The 21,236-nt window shown below is 46.0% G+C and overlaps 1 protein-coding gene across 2 annotated transcripts in view; it reads right to left on the bottom strand.

Annotated features, from left to right (window-relative positions):
• Positions 1–21,236, bottom strand: part of NFATC2 (nuclear factor of activated T cells 2) — a 157,152-nt gene that overhangs the window by 115,740 nt on the left and 20,176 nt on the right. For both annotated transcript variants that reach the window (XM_032142459.2, XM_032142460.2), the window contains exon 3: positions 15,846–16,017. In XM_032142459.2, the coding sequence (XP_031998350.1) occupies positions 15,846–16,017 (172 nt within the window). The remainder of the gene's footprint in view (positions 1–15,845; positions 16,018–21,236) is intronic.

Raw genomic sequence — 21,236 nt, 5'->3', positions numbered from 1 at the left:
GGCACCCCTTCGGGAAGTTCTTCTCTAAATAGCATCCTCACCATTCCCCAGTCACTTTCCATCCCCCATTCCTGCCTTATTTTTCTGCTTATAGCTTTTTTAAAACCTGACAGATTGTGGGATTACTGATTTGTTATATGTCTCCCTCCACCAGAAGCCCACCTCCATGAGAGCTCGGGATTTTATCTATTCTGTTCATTACTCTATCTCCATCTCCAGTCAGCAAACTTTTTCTGTAAGGGACAAGATAGGAAACATTTTAGGTTCTGCAGGCCATACGTACAGTCTCTGTTGCAAGTACTCACCTCTGCTGCAGTGGTACAAAAGCAACCAGAGACAATATGCAAATACGTAGGTGTGGCTGTGTACCAATAAAACTTTATTTCGAAAAGCAGGTGATGCGCCGGATTTGGCTGGCATAGTTTGACAACTCTTTTTCTAGAATAATGTGTCTCAAACTCGAATGTGCACACAGATTAAGTTGCAGCAGGGCCTGAGATTCTGCATTCTGCGTGAGCTCCCAGAGGAGATCCAGGCCACCAATCCATGGACCAAACTGAGCAGGGAGCACCTAGCACAAGGCCTGGCATGTGGTAGAAGCCCGATGTTTGTTGAATAAATACAAGATAAAGGAAACCACTCATAATCCAACTCAGCACTTTCATTGCTGCATTTTGACCATGGCACCATGCCCTTGCTAAACTATCTACTGCTCAGGTTTTATCTTTACTGTTTGGGGTTTGTTTCGAGACAGGATCTCGCTCTGTTGCCCAGGCTGGAGTGTGGTAGCATGATCACAGCTCACTGCAGCCTCCATCTCCAGGTTCAAGAAATCCTTCTACTGTAACCTCCCAACTAGCCAAGACTATAAGCATGTTCTACCGCACCCAGCTAAATTTTTGTTTTTTGTTTTTTTTTGGTAGAGACAAGGGTCTCATAATGTTGCCCAAGCTTGTCTCGGACTCCTGGCCTCAAGGGATCTTCGTGCCTCAGCCTCCCAAAGTACTAGGATTACAAGCATGAGCCACCATGCCTGGCCCTGCTGTATCATTTTCTGGTAGACGGGAAGGAGAGAGGGATAGATATGTGACAAGGCAAGTGTGTCCTGAGGGTTTATTTTATGTCACTAAGCCAGGGTTCAAGCAAAGGCAAGGTTTAATCAATATTCACCTGATACAGGTTCCAAAAACTGTATTCCTAGAACAGCATTTACAGTTTTATAATAAATGTCAAATAGGAACATGGGATTCACTTAGCAGAAACCTCAGTTTCATGGGAAGGGCCTACTTGGTTAAATAAATGATGCCAAGAAGATCGATTCAGCTTCACTTCTTATTCAGAAAAATGACAATGCAATGGCTTCCTAAGTTCAGCAGTAATAACTGCCTTGATCATTTATTAGGAATGTAAAATGTACTGAGCAATACGCCAAATCCTTCATACATTATAATTCTGATAATGATGGCAACAAAGACCATGAATACAACCTCGAGCACAAACACAGACCGTCTCTGGCGGGATGTTCAGAGAACCAATGGCACTGGAGCTGAGGAAGATGAGGCGGCCACCTAGGTATGAGGGAAGACCTTGCCCTGTACACAGCTTGTATTAATACCTTTCAAATTCTGCACCATGTGAATGCATTTCCCCAAAATCAATTTCTGAAAGAAACTAGAGCAGTTTGCACTTGGTACTGTGCTAAGTGATGTTTTACACACATTCTCATTTACTCCTGTAAAAATCGTAAAAGATAAGTAACATTCTCTCCAATTTGCTTCTTGGGGAAATGGAAGCCCCAAAAGGTCAAATTATCCTTGCTCACAGTCATGCCACTAGTATGGTGAGAAAAACTCAAGCTGGAGGGCAAGGGTCAGGTAGGTCCCATGAGCGTCTCAAAATACCACCATTTGCACTGGGAGCTCACCCTCCTGGAGGAGGTGGGCATCTCACAGCCCAGGCGCAGGCCACTGGGCTCCCCAGGTTCTACTCTCAGATGCTTCTGGGCCCGGCTGCCGTGGCTCAGGCCACTCACATGAGGACATGCTTGGGGGTGTCAACAGCAGCCCACAGTGAGGCTGCACCTGCCCCCACAAGCCACTATTGTTCTGCCTCTGCCTGGGAGGGGCCTTCAGGCTGCTGTAGCCAAACACAGGGAGAGGAGGCTGGGGCGGGGTAGATACCAATGGATGACATGAGCCTGAACAACCTGATAAAGAAACAATCTGACTTGATGTTTGACCAGACTGGATTTATTTCCTGAATGTTTGAGACAGAGTCTTGCTCTGTCACCCAGGCTGGAGTGCAGTGGTGCGATCTTGGCTCACTGCAGCCTCTGCCTCTCAGGTCTAAGCAATTCTCCTGCCTCAGCCTGCTGGGTAGCTGGGATTACAAGCATGCACCACCACATCCAGCTAATTTTGGGGGGTTTTTTGTTTTTTGTTTTGAGATGGGAGTCTTGCTCTTGTTGCCTAGGCTGGAGTGCAATGGTGCGATATTGGCTCACTGCAACCGCCGCCTCCCGGGTTCAAGTGATTCTCCTGCCTCAGCCTCCTGAGTAGCTAGGATTACAGGCATGCACCACCACACCCAGCCAATTTTGTATTTTTAGTAGAGACGGGGTTTCTCCATGTTTGTCAGGCTGGTCTCGAACTCCTGACCTCAAGTGATCTGCCTACCTCAGCCTCCCAAAGTGGTGGGATTACAGGAATTTTTGTATTTTCAGTAGAGACGAGGTTTCATCATGTTGGCCAGGCCGGTCTTGAACTCCTGGCCTCAAGTGATCCACCAGCCTCGGCCTCCCAAAGTGCTGGGATTATAGGCATGAATCAAAGTGCCCGGCCTGTTTCCTGAATTTTTCAAAATGCTAGAGCAACAATGAGAGCCCCCAGGAGCAACCTGGAAAATTATCTCAAGGTCGTTAAAGATTTCCATTTCTTCACCACCAAAGAACTTACTCATGCAACCAAACACCACCTGTTCCCCAAAAACCTATTGAAATAGACACAAACAAACAAACAAACAAAATGATTTTCATTTCCTCTTTGTGGCCTAAGCAGTTAAGAGCGTGAGCTTTTGAGCTCGACCACCTAGGTTTAGTTCGTGGTTCCCTCAATTCCTGTGTAACCTTAGACAAGTTACATAGCCTCTCTGTGTCTCAAGTACTGCCTAGAAATATTAGGAGGATTGGCCGGGTGCGGTGGCTCACGCTTGTAATCCCAGCACTTTGGGAGGCCGAGGCGGGCGGATCACGAGGTCAGGAGATCCAGACCACGGTGAAACCCCGTCTCTACTAAAAAAAAAATACAAAAAAAAAATTAGCCGGGCGTGGTGGCGGGCGCCTGTAGTCCCAGCTACTCAGAGAGGCTGAGGCAGGAGAATGGCGTGAACCCGGGAGGCGGAGCTTGCAGGGAGCCGAGATTGCGCCACTGCACTCCAGCCTGGGCGACAGAGCGAGACTCCGTCTCAAAAAAAAAAAAAAAGAAATATTAGGAGGATTACATCCATTTATGCGTGGAATGCACTTAAACTTACTCAGTAAATGCTGTCTCCTCCCCTGCAGTCATCAAAATAACCTGATATAGACTCAACTATGTGAGAAAGGCAGGAGCTGAGTTTTGGGAGCTCAAGTGTGCAGGCACAGGGGAGAAAGAAGACTAAAAAGAAATATGCCAGCAATAAGAGTAGTTCACTCCAGATAATGAACTATCTAGTTCCTTTTTTTTTTTTTTTTTTGAGATGGAGTCTAGCTCTGTCACCCAGGCTGGAGTGCAGTGGTGCGGTCTCAGCTCACTGCAAGCTCCACCTCCCAGGTTCACACCATTCTCCTGCCTCAGCCTCTCGAGTAGCTGGGACTACATGCGCCTGCCACCAGGCCTGGCTAATTTTTTTGTATTTTTTTAGTAGAGATGGGGTTTCACCGTGTTAGCCAGGATGGTCTCACTCGATCTCCTGACCTTGTGATCTGCCCACCCTGGCCTCCCAAAGTGCTGGGATTACAGGCGTGAGGCACCGCGCCCGGCCTGTCTAGTTTCTTAATAATTTCCTGGGTTTTTTTGTTTTGTTTTGTTTGCTTGTTTTGGGGTTTTTGTTTGTTTTTTGTTTTTGAGACAGAGTCTCACTCTGTCACCCAGGCTGGAGTGCAGCAGCACAATCTCAGCTCACTGCAACCTCTGCCTCCCAGGTTCAAGCAATTCTCATGCCTCAGCCACCCGAGTAGCTGGGATTACAGGTGCCCACCATCACGCCCGGCTAATTTTTGTATTTCTAGTAGAGACGGGGTTTCACCATGTAGGCCAGGCTGGTCTCGAACTCCTGACCTCAGGTGATCTGCCCACCTCAGCCTCCCAAAGTGCTGGGATTACAGGCGTAAGCCAGCACGTCTGGCCATTTCCTGTACTTTTAAAAAAATGAATACACATTAAAGAGCTAAAAATAAAGTAAAATAATTGAATAAAAATACAGGGGCACAGACACGCAAATACGTATCGGTGTACATACACACTGTATATATACGTGTATGTGTATATATATATATATGAATATATATAATTTATATGTGTGTTTGTATGTGTCTCTGTGTATACATATACACATGCATACGAATGAAATTTTTCGAACCTGTGCCAGTATTCAGAATAGGCCCCGCTAAGCTGTGGACTTGAGAACCACACAGTGCGATAGAAATGGCTTGGCCAAAGTGCCCAACAGAATGCTTTTACGTTCAGCTCTCCCACATCCCAGATGCTTGGCCTTGAGGAAGTCCTTTGACCTCAAGAGTATCAGTTTCCCAGCCTGCAGGCTGGGCGTCGTCGTCGTGGCATCGTTTGAGGACAAGAGCCGCGCACAGAACACATAAGAAACGGTGAGAGGGAATGCCCTCCACACTGTCTGCCCCTAACTCACACCCATGCCAGCTCAGAGGTCGCGGCATGAAACTAAAGCCTCCACATGAGAACAAATGCTCCTTTTTAAAATTCTAACACAATGGTTCAGAAGACAAATTGGTAAGAAAAACAATGAGCATATCTTGAGCTCTCATCACAGGCAGGGCCCTGTTTTAGCACCTCACCAATATTAACCCATTTAACATTTGCAATGACCCTGGGCGGCAGGCATTCATCTCAGCCTCCTGAAGAGCAATGCAACCTTGAAAAAGCCACTCAGCTTCTCCGAGCCTCAGTTTCCTCAGCTGTAAATGGGGTTAATGGCAGCACCACTATCTCTCCAAGCAGGCACACAGGAAAAGCTCGGCCAGGGTCAGTCTGCTCATCACTGGTGATGATGTGCTCGTTGGGGAAGGTGAGGCTCAATGCTTCTGAGCCTTGGTTTCCTCATTCACAGAGCAGAGGCTGCGTGCCTGCCCCAGCCATTGAGCCATTCCACACCATGTGCTTGTCAGATAGTAAGTGCTCAACAAACATGCATGACTATTGCTAGAGTCGGCCCATAGTCTTCTAGGAGGTTCAGAATGAATGACTTTGACATTCGCAATGTCTCCTGGGATCCAGAGGAAACAGGGCCCCATGAGGAGCCATCACCTCCCTGTGTTCTTCCCCACCCACCCAGCCCCACCTCCCCGCATGCTCCAGTTCATGACTTTATTGTCAACGGAGCTAGCGCCTTCTGAGGCCGTTAGGAGTCTCATTCATGGGACCAAATTAGAAAATACTCAATGTTCAATAAAGAGGTCTTGGCCCCCACACCCACTAAACCCACAGGGTACCCAGAAGGGCGGCAGGGCCAGCTGGTGACACAGACACTCCTATGAACATCAGCCTCGGCCTGCAGACGGGTTGCAGCGAGATGGCTCTGCGCCTGCGAAGTGGTCCCAGATGTGGTCATGGTCCCCTGTTGTGGCATGTGGCAGCTGACAGGTGCTTAGAAACCCACCTAAAGCAGATGCCTCATTTCCCATATAATCAGAGAAAATCAGCTTCACCTAAGGCCCCTCAGTGGAGAGGGCGGAGGCAAGGGCAGAACCTGAACGCTTGACCCTAGGTCCAGGACTCAGGTCACATGGCCAGCCAGGCACTGTGCTGAGCTGCCGCAGACGACCCTTTCTAAAGCCTGTCCCATCCCACTCTCACATCCAGCCCCGGCTGGAGCGCTCCACAGGTGCCTGGGCTCAGCCCATGTGCTCATTGTACCCCATGCCTGGGACATGATGCTGCTGCCAGCAGGCCGATGAATGAATGGGCGGGTGAGTGAAAGATAAGAACCCAGAAGTTCAAAGCCAAGGCCAGGGCTTCATTGCTGACCAGCTGCCTGACTTTAGGTACGTGAGCCTCACTTCCCTGTGCCTCTCACCCCTCGTTGAATGGGAATAATAGCAGCTCCAACTCACCATGTGGTTGCAAGGATGAGCTAAGATCACGTCTGTAACAAACAGCATGTAAATAAACAACTCTCAGAGCCCCCTCCATATCATAGCCTGGTCTCAGACGTGGTTAATTCAACCAGAAAAAGCTGGAACAGGCTCAGGAATCTAAGGCTCGTAGACCTCAAAAGTGATCTATGTCTAGATGGCCTTCTCTCTCAACAAAAGAACAACAGATGAAACGCCTTCTCTGTGCCAAAGATCACACTGGGCACTTTTGTTTAGCATCTAGCTATGCTCAACAAACACAAAACAAATAGCCTGACAGACATAAGTCTACATCACTTTATCATTGAAGAAACTATTGCCCAGTGAGTCTCCCAGAGTCCCAAAGCTACCAAACCCTAGAGCTGCCTCACTCCGAACGACCCTCTTCGTCTACCTCCAAGAGGCAGCATGGGCCAGTGGTCAACAGTGTGGGCTGCGGCTGCAGACGTCCTATGCCCCAATCAAGCAGCACCATGCGCCGGCTGGGGGTGGCCCCTGGCAAGCTGCTTACCTGCACTGTGTCCCAGTTTCCTTGCCTGTAAAATGAGCATAGTAATCCTACCACCTACACTCCATGGTATCGCTGCAGAGACTAACTAGGTCACTCTAAAGAAAGCACACAGTGAAGTGTAGCTCCGGCCGTTACGCCACCCTGCCCAGCACACACGAGGGCCCCAACATTTATTTGTGACACAAAAAGTTTCTTCTATATCGTTCCTCTTGGTTGCCAGAAATACTGCAAGTTTCAGACTTAATCTCCCTTTTGGCAACAGCTATTTCTCCAAGATTCTGGAAGCCTTCTGTTTTCTGCCTACGTCTGGGGACAATGCTTTACTGAGGCTCATTCCTGACAATTTCCCTTCTTCTGTGGGCTGAAAGCACCCCTCAGTGAACCTCCGTGTCTTCAGTTAGAAGATGAGTTAGCATGCGGGCCGCTCTCACCACGCCACCTCTCTGCCTGCGCCAGCCCCAACCCTGGTGCGCCCTCCCCCCTCTCTCCACCTCTCACCTCGGAGGCCAGCATGCGGGTCTCGATCCTTTCACAAGTCCCTCCTCGACCACTGCAGGCATCCCTCAGCCGGGGACACATGTGGCAGGGCAGAGAGCAGTGCCACAACTGGCCCACGGGTGTACCTGGTTTGGACTGTAGTCTTTCTCAAACTTTAATGAAATCACCAGTCTCATCAAAAGACTGGTATAGACAAGGAGGAGGTGGTGAGGACGGCTCCTCAAAAGTCGGCCTCAGAACCCCCACATCGCACACCCCGCTGTGCTACTCCCCACCCCATCCCCGCCTCCATCTTGAAGTGAAAAGGCTACATCAAGTCTCCTCTAAAAGATGGCTTCCCTCCGGAAACAGCAGGAGTCTCCGCAGGGATGAACAGGGTCCCTAGAGACTCTGGCCTTTCCCAAGCCTACAGCCCCAGACAGACAGATGCCGCCCCTCTTGCAGCCAGTCTCAAAAAAATCCAGTTAGCTTGACTTTCAAAACATGCTCTGAATCTAACCCCTTCTCCTGCTCCCACACGCCCCCACCCTGGTCCAGCCACCATCCCCTCTGGCCTGGGCCTCTGCAGCAGCTTCTCCCTGTCCACCCCCCAGCAGAGGGATCCTGCTGACTCCTAGGTCAAGCCAGGCCCTCCCAGCTCCCGCCCCACTCAGAGTCCAAGTCCTCTAACTAAACATGTGTGAGGCCCACGATCTGCTCCCCCATCCTTCCCCTTCCCCTGCCCTTCCCACACAGGCCTCCTCTGTTCAAGATGTCACCCAACTCAGCTTCTGCTGTCTCCTCAGCCTGAAGAGGTCCCTGCAGCTTCCACGTGGGCCCTCCTTCTTTGCCCAAATGTGGCCCTCCCAGGGAGGTCCATCAAACCACTCCCAATTCTCCTTGGCCTGATAGTTTTCCCCATAGGACTTATCACCTCCCAACATACTATTTCATTTTCCTATTTAACATACTATTTAATTTTCCTGTTTAACATACTATTTAATTTTCCTATTTATAAGCTATATTGCTATCTCCCCCTAGCCAGCACATCAGCTCCACGGGGCCAGGGATTTTTGCCTGTGTGGTTCACTGCCATATTCCCAGTGCCGAGCACACAGTAGGTGCTTGGAAAGTATTTTTAATAAATGAGCAAATGAACCCCAGTGATCTCAGAACACTCTCCTCCTCCAATTTTTTGGAAGTCTGAGCGACCTGGCCACACCTCTTTCCCTTCCCCTCCCCAGGAGGTCCAATGGAACCTTCTGTAGATGCCAACACAGCAGCCTTGATCAAGACAAATTAGCATCAGCAAGAACTGCTTCCTGTCTCACATCCCCAAACACAACATTTTATTAGACAAATAGAAGCCAACACACCCAGCCAATTGCTGAAGGAGCACTGCTTACTGTCACGAGTGCAGCTTTCACCTGGAAAGGAAAAAATCCCATCTGGCTTGCTTCTTCCCTTCCTTAGATAGCATTTCAAGTAAGTTGCAGTTAGCATAAAAGCTGAAATCCAACAGAATGAGCATCCACGTCCCATAATCCATTTTATGAGGTTTTGAAAGACTGGAGACTTTACCAGCTCCTCCAGCCCAGGAGGCAGTAGCCTGGACAGGTGGGCCTCAGGCCCTCACTCACCTCCCTGCAAAGCTCATTACTGTTACCGGGAATGAAATGGCGATCGGGTTTCTGCATCTGCAAGGAATTCCTCCTAACAGAGCTACCCATGTTTTTTCCACATGTCTGAACATCTGCTTGAAAGAACCAAGAGGACTCTTTGGAGGTGAGTGCGAAGCTTCCACGTTCTCATATTTTGATCACTCCCTGAAAGGATGGCTTTCTGATTATTCTTTCCATTAAACATGCATCCCAGAGAATTGTAAGAATAACGTTTTTTGAAAGCCCCAGCACAAGGATGGATAAGGAATATAACAAAGTATCCCCTCCAGGGAATTTCTGTGCAGAATATGGTTAAAGGGTTTGGAAGCCGCCAGGAAAGGATTAAATGACAATGGCATTATACAGGCCACTCTCAACTGGGATATTATTAGACCTCATAAGCTGAAGAACTATGGAAACACTTAAAGCCCAACCTTGCAAAACCGCTCTGAATGGATGTTTTGTCCACCGGCGGACCACTGCATCCTGTCCTGAAACAGGGCGAGGAATGATGGCAGGGCTCCACCAAAAAGCGTGTGGCTCTTTTGAGATGAATCAAGTGGTTCCCCTTCTCATCTGATACCTGCAGACCAAAGTCAGGCTTGTGCATTAAGATTCCTTGGTTCCTCTGAAAGAATCCTAGACTTGTTCTACTTCAGTAAGATTTAGAACTTTTTTATTTATTTGTTTTTTTAGAGACATGGTCTCACTCTGTCACCCAGGCTGGAGTGCAGTGGCGCGATCACAGCTGACTGCCACCCTGAACTCCTGGGCTCAAGCGATCCTCTTGCCTCAGCCTCCCAAGTAGCTGGGATTATAGGTGTGAGCCACCACACTCACCTGAGACTTAGGGCTTTATAAGAGAAACTACCTTGATCTGGCTGTTAACAGGGTTCGCTCCCTAACTATACAATTCTTAGAAATCATATAAATATAACCTCTCTCTTATCTCCCTTCCTATTTGATAAACCTTGAAGTAGCACCATTCTTATTTACTCCAGATGATGTGAACTTAAGCATATTTGCCATGAGCTAAATTCAACCCAAAGTTTGATTAGTGGCCAAAACTTAAAAATCAGAAATTTCACCTAAAATTCCAACTCCTAGCTCTTGGGAAAGAAAAAAAAAAAAACCTACAAAACCTGGCAACATTCCACCCACATTCCCACATGTCACAGCCTACAGGGACTGAACAGCAACTACCTCCTGAGGTAAGACTCACATGCCGCTCTGCCCTACTGCCTACCACTCCCTATTGCTCCCTGACATTTGGCCAGTTCAGTCATTTCCTTTCATTGCCTGGCCCTCCTGGGCTTGTCTGTTTGTGATCTTGTTTATACAATCTCCTCTTTGCTTTTTCCTCAGTCCACTGCTTCTAGAGAGAGGCACGTTGTTATTGAGGGTGTGGACAGTCAGTCCTTGCAAGTGGGTGCTTGCTGAGGCCTCTGGTGATGGAGCGTGTGGCCCTGGGGCATCCCACAGGCCTGAGAGCAAGTTCAAGACTTTGCTTCTGAGCTCCAAGCTCATATATCCAACTGTCTACTTGACATCTTTGCTCAGGTGCCTTGGAAGCCCTTTGTACCTTCTATGCCCCAAAGGGAACTTGAAATCTTCCCCCAAGAAAACACTTTCTTTCCCAAGTCCTTCTCCGCCATCCATCCAACCGAACCATCCACTCAGTTGCTCCTTTACCTCCCATACCTAAGTCCTGAAGATCGCACCATAGAGTCCGTATCTTCCGCTCCCACTGCCACCTTCTAGTCCTTACCACCTTGATCTTTCCCCTGGCACTGCCACAGGCTAACAATCTCATCTCCCTGCTTCCTCCATAACTTCTTCTAATCTAGTCCCCAGGGAGAAGCCTGAGTGATCTTTAAAATGTTAAATCAGAATCAAGTTCCTCCTCTACTCAAAATGCATCACGTCTTCCCCTTGCCCTGGAATAAGCTAAATTTCATCTCCTACCTTGGCTTTTAAGCCCTGCACAGTTTGGGCCTGCCAACCATCACCCTGCAAGCTAAACTTGAATGACACTGGCCCTCCTTCAGCTCTTCAGCCACACACAGTCCTTCCCTGCCTCAGGGCCTTTGCATGTGCTGTGCTCTGTGTGTAGAACACTCTCCCACCACCACCAAGAGAGACAGAGAGCACGGAGGAGGAGGAGGGCATCATTTGTCTCTTTGCTGGTTCTATGACCTATTCCAGGTCCCAGCTGGCAAGTCACCTCCTCAACGAGACCCTCTTTCTAAAGTAGGTCTTCCAAGTACTGTCTCTTGTCATGGCTTGTTCTGTAGAAGCAGTTCCTCTCAAGCAGTGAATCCAATGGACAAGCTTCTAATCAGCCATCACGTCCCACCCTGAGTCCAGGTATCAGCCCACAGACCCCCTCCAAGTGGCTGCCATCTGGCCTCTCAGCCCTCCCTGACCAACTCAAACCATCCTAGTCCACCTTTCCACAGCCCCTGAGCTCCCTCAGGGCATGAGCTGTGCTGATCTCACCAACGTTGTATCACCCGCGACCAGCACAGTGCCCGGCACATGGCAGGTTCCCAGCGAGACATTCCCCATACAAATGAGTCATGAGATCTGACAAGCACTTAAGGTTTAGGAACAAACTTTCTCCCAAGACCAAGTACCATTCAAAAAAAAGCAATAAAGAGAACAGCTGAGCATGGCATATGTTTAAGATTTTTAATTGTATATTTAAGGATAAAAAATGAAATGGTCTTATACTCATTTTCTTTTTATATAAAGAAGAGCTTAAAACCACTAGGCATGAAAAAAGAATGAAGTTCTATAGTGAGGCAAATAAAAGAGAGAAGGGTGGAGACTGAGTAACTGAGAGGGGAAAAGAGGCCGTGGTTCAGAAATAGAAACAGATACAGAGATAAAGAGTAAGACAGAAATCAACAGAGAAGCCGACGGAAGCATTCAGGCAAGGTACAAAGCAGGCTACACTGCTCTTTGGGGTATGAAAGGGGCAGTGCTGCAGATTCCAGAAGGAGTTTTCCCACTCCCTTGAAGGATAAGAGCAGCAGTCCTCTTAAAGTCTACTATTTTCTTCATTTTTCAAAGAAGTTTTTTTTTTTAAGCTGATTTCCCATGCTAAAAATCAGGAATTAGCATGACTTATTTTGAAAAAACATAATCTATTCAAATGACTTTAAAAGACTCCACTTTTGTCTTTTAAAGAGACTTATCTACAAGTTTTTAAATCATATATTGGATCTTCAAAGTTACAGGCACTTGGGCCAGCGGTGGTGGCTCACACTGTAATCCGAACACTTTGGAGGATGAGGTGGTAGGATCACTTGAGCCCAGGAGTTCAAGACCAGTCTAAGCAATGCAGGGAGACCATGTCTCTACAAAAAAGTAAAAAATTAGCTGGGCGTGGTGGTACACGCCTGTAGTCCCAACTACTCAGAAGGCTGAGGTGGGAGGATCACTTGAGCTCAGAAATTCACTGCAGCAGTGAGCAGTGATCATGCCACTGCACTCCAGCCTGGGTGACAGAGCAAGATCCTATCTCTAAAATAAACAAATAAATAAATAAAGTCACAGGCATGAAGAGGGAAGAGTCCTTGGGAGCTATCAGAGAGAGAGGCACAAACTTCAGGGACAGCCTAGCAGGTGTCTCCTGGACTGTACACTCAGCCCATTCCCTTCTCTGGAAATTGCCAGGGCCCCAGCCCCTGATGAATGGGTGAGCTGAGCCTCACTCCTCATGCAGCCCAACCTCCAGGCCACGGCCTACTGGACCAATGGGCGGTATCCTCCCAAGCCAGGGCCAATCAGCATCTCCCTAAGAATCAGGATTTAGGCTCCCATGAGGTGATGACAAGACTCATACTGGAACAGCAGGCAAAACTAGGGGGAAGGGAGTGGCCTGCAGGAGGCGTGGGCATTTCCCCATCAGCCTTTTTATGCACAAGTTAGAAGGCAGGAAGAGCTGGTCTGCAAAGAGACGTGGATGATAGGATCTACTGTGCTGCAAATAGAGCTTGCAGTATCCAAATCCCAGCTCCACCATTTAATAGCCATGACCTTCAACAAGTCCTTGACAGCTCCTTGACCTGTTACCTGCGTCATAAGGCTCTTTTGAGGATTAAATAAGTTAATACATATACAGCACTTGGAACAGGATCTCACAGGCAGCAAATGTTTTCTAAGTGTTTATTATTACCATCATCTTGCCAAAATGTAAGCTCATGATGGTGAGAATTTCCAGCTGTTTTGTTCATATCATAACCCAGAATTGAGCACCATGCCTGGTACATAGTAGGCGCTCAATAAACATCTTTCGAATAATCAGTGAATGAAGATACCACACAGCCAGAAATGAATACAGATTCTCTCTCCTTAAGACTTAAGATTGTTTGGCCAATGCATTTAATGAGCAGACTCATTCTCCGAGTATTTGTTGAGTGCCTGCTATGTTTGTGGCGGCAAACTGTGCTTGGTGCTGATATACAATGAAGAATAAGAAGGAAGTTGTGGTCTCTTTTAAACAAAGCTCATGGTCTAAGAGAGAGAGAGACATTGACGAAATAATTATGCAAATGTTAGAATTACAAGCAGTGGCAGGTGGCATGAAGGAAAGGTGCATGGAGCTCTGGACACATAAAACAGAGTACTTGGCCAGGCACGGTGGCTCACGCCTGTAATCCCAGCACTTTGGGAGGCCGAGGCGGGTGGATCACTTGAGATCAAGAGTTCAAGACCAGCCAGACCAATATAGTGAAACCCTGTCTCTACTAAAAATACAAAAATTAGCCGGGCATGTTGGCGCACACCTGTAATCCCAGCTACTCAGGAGGCTGAGGCAGGGGAATCACCTGAACCCAGGAGGCAGAGGTTGCAGTGAGCCAAGATTGCACTACTGCACTCCAGCCTGGGTGACAGAGTGACAGACTCTGTAAAAAAAATACATATATATATTACATAAGGCAATTGCTCTCAGGATTGGACGGCAGGAATCAGAAGACTGCAGTCCCCGAGGGAGAGGAAGTACACAGGCGAGCCCACCTTCACTTCAGCTCTCTGCCTGGGGACAGCTCCCCTGCCACATGCAGGAAGTAGCATCTGAGCAGAGCACGGTGGTCCTGCTGTGCTGAGGATTCCTGAAATAATCCTAGATTCCTGGCACCACTCAGAGTGTCAGGCTGTGGAAACTGCTGGAATCAGTGGCATCAGAGAGGAGGAAGCTGCTGGGGGAACCCTCAAGTCTTTGGCCAAGGGCTGGGCTGTGTAAGCACAGGGAGAGATGGTGCGAGGTTTAGCAGAGAGGGGCCGCTATGGGGTGGAGAGAACAGAGAGACTAAGAGTGCAGCAGAGCTGGCATATGGGAATTCCAGCCCACCAGATTAAAGAGACCTCCCCACCAAGCATCTAAAAAGGCCGTGCCTTCAGAACAGGCAACATGCCTCAGAGGAAGGGCTACTCCAGGCCTGCCCTAACAGGGCCTAAAACCAATCCTCAAATAAAATACAGAGAAGACAGTTTAAAAGCTAAGCGCCATCAAGTTAGATACACCTTGAGCTTTCCACAGATCCACCTGATGAAGCATAAAACAAAGTTCAGAATGTCTACCATATCCAGCATATATCATCACAATGTCAGAATGCAGTCGACAACTACTAGACAGGCAACACAACAGGAAAATGGGACTCATGGTCAAGAACCAAAACTCAATGAATAGAAACAGATTCGAAGATGGCTGTGATGTCCGATTTTTTAAAAAAAAGCAATTGTCAGGACTTACAAGTTCTTAATATTATCATAGATGTCCTTAATCAGAGGTACACACCCAAAGCACCTGTGGAGATTTGGGGTTTTTTTTTTTTTTGCCGTTTTTCATTTGTTTGTTTACCTGGGCTTTACTCATGTTATATAGTTTCTAATTTAGTTTCAGAATGCCCAACAATCTGAATATTTTTAAGAACCACCCTAGAGGTTCTGATGCACACTATAGATTAAGAACTAGGTTTTATCATATTAATAGGATACTTCTACTTTAAGGCAAATACCAAAAAATATGTTATATTAATTTAAATGTATTAAAAGTTCCAGTTAATTGACTTGTTACTGGGAACCAGTCAGTTGTTCCTGGTTAATCAGATTATACAATTAAGAATATTTCAACTCCAATTATTTTGGGGGGAAATAGGCACACTTCTCTACTTATTTTGAAAAAAAAAATCTGAGATTAAATCAAAAGCCACAGACACACAAAAAAGATGCTGATTAAGAAAAAAACAAAAGGAAATGCTCATGGCAAAATGTAAACTTAAAAAATCAGAGTACAATCTACACGTTCACTATAGAATTAAGATTAGAAATATATGTTAACAGGCTGCCGTGTTTGTGAATAGAAAAAAGAAAGGCAATATATCAAAATACTACTATAGCTATTTTAGGTAGTTTGATAATGTATAGTTTTAATTTTTCTTACTTTTCTGTATTTTACAAAAATTACTATTTTTTCTTAATGGACTCTTCATCTGAAACTTAAGATGATGGTTTCAGAAACCTTCTGTCAACACACAAACCTCTGCAAAACTCTAGCAGCTTCTCCATCAGAAAGAGAAGGGAAGAAGCATCCGGGCACGTGAATATCATTTCTATCCTTATCCAGCTCAAGAAGACTTTCTCCTCTGGCTTATGAGTAGCTGGATTAGCTTCTAATGCTAATTTAGTCTCATATTTCTCATTCCTCAAAGGAGTAAGAGGCTGAGACACATACCTCACCTTAACAAGCAATAAACAGTGGGTCAGCAGAAGTGAATCTCTTAGTGACAAACACACACAAAAGGAAGAGCATTCAAGTCCATACCTGAACCACAGGGTGGCCTCCAGTTGGAGCTTTGACAGCCCCTCGGCTGCCTTCTGTCTCATAGTGGGCCCGGTGATGTGGCTTGGGCTGCACCTCGATCCGCAACTCATAAGAGCCTGACTGACTGGACAGCGGCCACTCAAGTGGAGGGAGGGATGCAGTCACTGGGATGCTAAAGGAGAAAATAAAATCAGCCATGTGTGCAATAAACCAGAATTAGTCAACTTGTACAATAATTGTAAATGGCCCCTTTTCTGAAAATCATGGATACAGTCATGTATTGCTCAACAATGAGGATACATTCCAGGAAATGCACCATTATGTGAACATCAGAGTGCACTTACACAAACCAAGATGGCACAGCCTCCTACATACCTACACTATATGGTATAGTGGCTCCTAGGCTACAAACCTGTACAGCATGTGACTGTACTGAATACTGTAGGCAATGGTAACACAATGGGAAGTATTTGTGTATCTAAACATATCTAAACACAAAAAAGGTACACTAAAAATACAGTATTATGGCTGGGTGTGGTGGCTCATGACTTAATCCCAGCACTTTGGGAAGACAACATGGGTGGATTACTTAAGCCCAAGAATTTGAGGACAGCCTGGGCAACATGGAGAGAACTGTCTCTACTAAAAATACAAAAAAAAAATCAGCCAAGCAATGTGGTGCATGCCTATGGTCCCAGCTACCTGGGACGCTGAGGTGGGAAGATCATCTGAGCCCAGGAAGTCAAAGTTGCAGTGAGCTGTGATTGCACCACTGCACTCCAGCCTGAGGGACCAGAGTGAGACCCTGTCTCAAAAAAAAAAACAAAACCAAAAAACAACACAAGGCTGGGGGCAGTGGCTCATGACTGTAATCCCAATACTATGGGAGGCTGAGGTGGGCAGATCACTTGAGGCCAGGAGTTCGAGACCAGCCTGGCCAACATGGTGAAACCCTGTCTCTACTAAAAATACAAAAATTAGCTGGGCTTGGTGGCGCATGCCTATAATCCCAGCTACTCAGGAGGCTGAGGCACAAGAATCACTTGAACTTGGGAGGTGGAGGTTGCAGTCAGCCGAGATTGCACCACTGCACTTTAGCCTGAGTGACAGAGAGACTCTGTCTCAAAAAAACACAAAAACATAAACAAAACAGTATTATAATCTTATGCGACCACCCCCATATACAGATTCCATCACTAACCAAAATGTGATCATGGGGGGCATGATTGTATGTGAACAAAATGCTGAGGCAACACATATTTCTTAGACATGACAGGTTAGAACTGTTCACAGGGTAGAGATCTTTCTCTTTGCTTTCTCTTCCACCTTGATGAAGACAGTGTGAGCAACTTCTCAATTAATGAAGCTTATGTTAGTTCTAGCATATTTCTGCTGTCACTTCTTTTCCCCTAGGAATTTTGAAAAGCATCACTATGGATTTATGTCACCATGTCCTGAGTTTTCACATATGGCAGAAATCATTCATGAGAGTATTCTTTCCCAGTTAGCTCAGGGCTGCTAGGAGCTGACACTATCAGCTGGGCTTGGTTAAGCACTTGCAATAAAGCCAATTCTATGTCTTCTCTATCACAGCAGTACCAAGGGGAGCCCAAGGGGTAGCACCTCCATAAACTTCATCTGTGCCAGATTCCAACTTAAACATTTCATCCAACTTATAATCACATCCTCCCTGTGCAAGCAAATCTCCTCTCCTTCTTTCCAACCACATTGCCTCCTGAAATCCCTCTTACCCTGCAGTCTTTTTTTTTTTTTTTTGAAGTTTCATAGTCTCTAATTGTGAAATATCTAAAATGGATACAAATGGACTAACATTATCAAACAATCACTCACATCTAACCATATGATTTCCATATAGTTTGATATAATGATAAAAAGAAAACAAAAATTACAATGAAATAGAGTTGACTTTAAAGAATATTTAACTACTCATTCATCTATTGACTATCTACTGCAAATTTTTCATTCTCTAGGGCTATGACATGAACCATGAAGTATATTTTTAATTTTTTCTTTTTTTAAAAGTTGGGCTCTTGCTGTTATCCAGTCTGGAGTACAGTGGTGCAATCACAGCTCACTGTAGCCTCAAACTCCTGGGATCAAACTATCTTCCTGCTTCAGCCTCCTGAGTAGCTGGGAACACAGGTGTATGCAACCAGGCCTAGCTAAGTTTAAACATTTTGTGGGGGGCCAGCTGGGATTACAGGTGTGAGCCACTGTGCCTGGCCACCCTGCAGTCTTAGGGTATCCAAAGTGCCTTTATTTTACCTTAGTTACAGCGCCAACATGCTTTCAAGCTTCTGCCTGCAACCAACGAGCCACACGTGTCAAACACTTTTACACATATCATGTACACAAGTGAAAAGTTTTTAAAGGTTTACAAACTATGACTCCTTAAAAAACCACTTTAGCCCTGTATTAATATGCTTTAAAGCACCAAAAATTGTGTGAGAAGAAAATTCAGCGGCATTTCCCCAGGTTTCAATTTATACTTTTGTTTGGTTCCGAAGTAGGTATTTGATGCTGAAATACGATCTGAAGAAGTAGAGCATGCCTGTAATCCCAGCACTTATGGGAGGCTGAGGCGGGTGGATCATGAGGTCAGGAGATCGATACTAGCCTGGCCAACTTGGTGAAACCCCGCCTCTACTAAAAATACCAAAAAAAAAAAAAAAAAATTAGCCAGGCATAGTGGTGTGTGCCTGTAGTCCCAGCTACTTGGGAGGCTGAGGCAGGAGAATCGCTTGAACCCAGGAGGCGGAGGTTGCAGTGAGCTGAGATCACGCTACTGTACTCCAGCCTCGGCAACAGAGCGAGACTCCATCTCAAAACAAAAAAGCCCGGGCGCGGTGGCTCACACCTGTAATCCTAGCACTTTGGGAGGCCAATGCAGGCAGATGACGAGGTCAGGAGTTTGAGACCAGCCTGACCAACATGGTGAAAAAAAAAAAAAAAAAAAAAAAAAAAAAAACGTTGTGGTAGGTGCCTGTAATCCAGAATCAGAGGAAAAAGGAGAATCATTGAAGGAAAGAACAAAAAAGAAGTAAAGCATCAGAGCCAGCCTGAAATTCTGATTTGAATTCCAGCCCTCTGCTGAGTTGCCTGTATAACCTGAGATCAATGTTATCAAGAGACTTCCCTGATGCCCCATCCTCTCAACTTTATGGAAGATTCTTGCAAACACCACATTGGCTGGCACAGACTGGTACTTGTGAGGAACTAAAGGACTAAACCTCTCTGATCAACATGCCTAATGGAGAGGAAAGGATTTTGTAAACAAAGTCTCCGATAAATGTATCATAATCATATTTTATAGCAGTGTCCCTCCCTACTCTCAACCACTAAATAAAATCATGGTTTGGAGACTGACCTGTCTATGTAGCACAAAGAACAAGGAGTTAAGAATCCCAGATTCTAATTTTCAATGTAGTCATTAACTAGCTGGTGATCATGGGGCTTGTCACTTCACCTCTCTGAGCCCAAATTTCTCAATCTGTACCAGGGGTTAGTCTTGATCAGGATTTTCTTTTTTTTTTTTTTTTTTTGCAGTCCATTTCCATGTGATATGGGGGTGTGTGTCTAGTTTGCACCTGTCTCCCCAGTGACTAGGACAGTGCCTGGCTGCATTTCGTGAAAGAATGAAGGAAAAGTGAATGAAGGGTAAAAGAGAAGGAAAGCAGGAAGGAAAGAAAAATGGAAAAAGAAGAAAAGGACATTTCCTTTTTACTTTTTATTTATTTATTTATTTTTTTTTTTTTTCGAGACAGTTTTACTCTTGTTGCCCAGACTGGAGTGCAATGGCACCATCTCAGCTCACTGCAACCTCTGCCTCCTGGGTTCAAGTGATTCTCCTTCCTCAGCCTCCCAAGTAGCTGGGATTACAGGCATGCAAGACCACACCCAGCTAATTTTGTATTTTTAGTAGAGACAGAGTTTCTCCATGTTGGTCAGGCTGGTCTCAAACTCCCGACCTCAGGTGATCCGCCTGCCTCGGCCTCCCAAAGTGCTGGGATTACAGGCATGAGCCACTATGCCTGGCAGCATTTTCTAAGACAGCCCTGTGAAACTTCAGTCACCGAACTCAGAACTCTGTAGCCAAATTGCCTTTGAAATCACCACATATTCTGTCCACGTTAAAGTCTCTGAGAAGGCCTGCACACAGGCACCTACTTAACTCTGTTAAACCCAGAAACTCCTTTTTTTAAAGATACAACAATGGACCTACTGCAGCCCTGGTGTTCTCAGAACCTGCTGTGGAGGAAATGCCAGGCTGGATGCACCCTGCAGTCCATTTTCGTCTGGTATGGGGGTGAACAAGGCCCAGCAGGCAGGGCCCGAGGCCACCCTCAACCCCACACCAATCAAAAGAGCTCCACCTTTATCTATTTGGGGACTCAACTTTTTTTTTTTTTTTTTTTTTTGAGGTGGAGTCTCACTCTGTCACGAGGCTGGAGTGCAGTGGCATGATCTTGGCTCACTGCAACCCCCACCTCCCAGGTTCAATTAATTCTCCCACCTCAGCCTCCCAAGTAGCTGGGATTACAGGCATGCACCACCACACCCGGCTATTTTTTGTATTTTTAGTAGAGATGGGCTTTCGCCATGTTGGCCAGGCTGGTCTTGAATTTGCTACCTCAGGTGATCCGCCCACCTCAGCCTCCCAAAGTGCTGGGATTACAGGCATGAGCCACCGCACCCGGCCTATTTGGGGACTCAATTTAATATTGGGGATAAAAGGCTTCCATTTGCTAAAATAAAAAATAACCTGAAAACCACAGGAATCGTGGTAATAGCATGAGTCTTCCAATTTCTCATGTAGGAGAACAGATAGGATAATCTCTGGCCTTAGACTTCATGTACCTCCTTTGTCATTTCATCAAAATGAAGATAAAAAATAATACAAACCAAGTTTCTGTGAGAATCAAATGAAATAATATACATAAAGAGTGCAATTCATCCTCTGTATCCATGGGTTCTGTGTCCTCAGATTGAAAATATTCAGAAAAAATAATTCCATAAGGTTCCAAAGAGCAAAATTTGAATTTTCCATGCTGTAGTTTCTACTTTGAGTCCATATGAATGAAGTGGTGTGCAGGCACTGTATTAGGTATTCTAAGGTATTATCATCTAGAGATGATGTAATGTATATGGGAGGATGTACATAGGTTATATGCAAATACTAGACCATTTTATATAAGGGACCTGAGCATCCTCAGATTTTGGTATCCCAGGATACCACTGCACAGGCTCTATACTAAGAGATTGACATGTATCATCTCATCTAATCCATTTAAAAAAAAAAAAAAAAAAAAACACAAGGTAGGTTCTATTATTTTCTCACAGGGAGAAAACCAAGACCAGAAAGGTGCTCAG

This window comes from Hylobates moloch, unplaced genomic scaffold (assembly GCF_009828535.3).
Source record: "Hylobates moloch isolate HMO894 unplaced genomic scaffold, HMol_V3 SCAFFOLD_21, whole genome shotgun sequence".
Classification (NCBI taxonomy): Eukaryota; Metazoa; Chordata; class Mammalia; order Primates; family Hylobatidae; genus Hylobates; species Hylobates moloch.
Note: the sequence above shows the minus strand (reverse complement) of the source record. Positions and strands in the feature narration are given on the sequence as shown.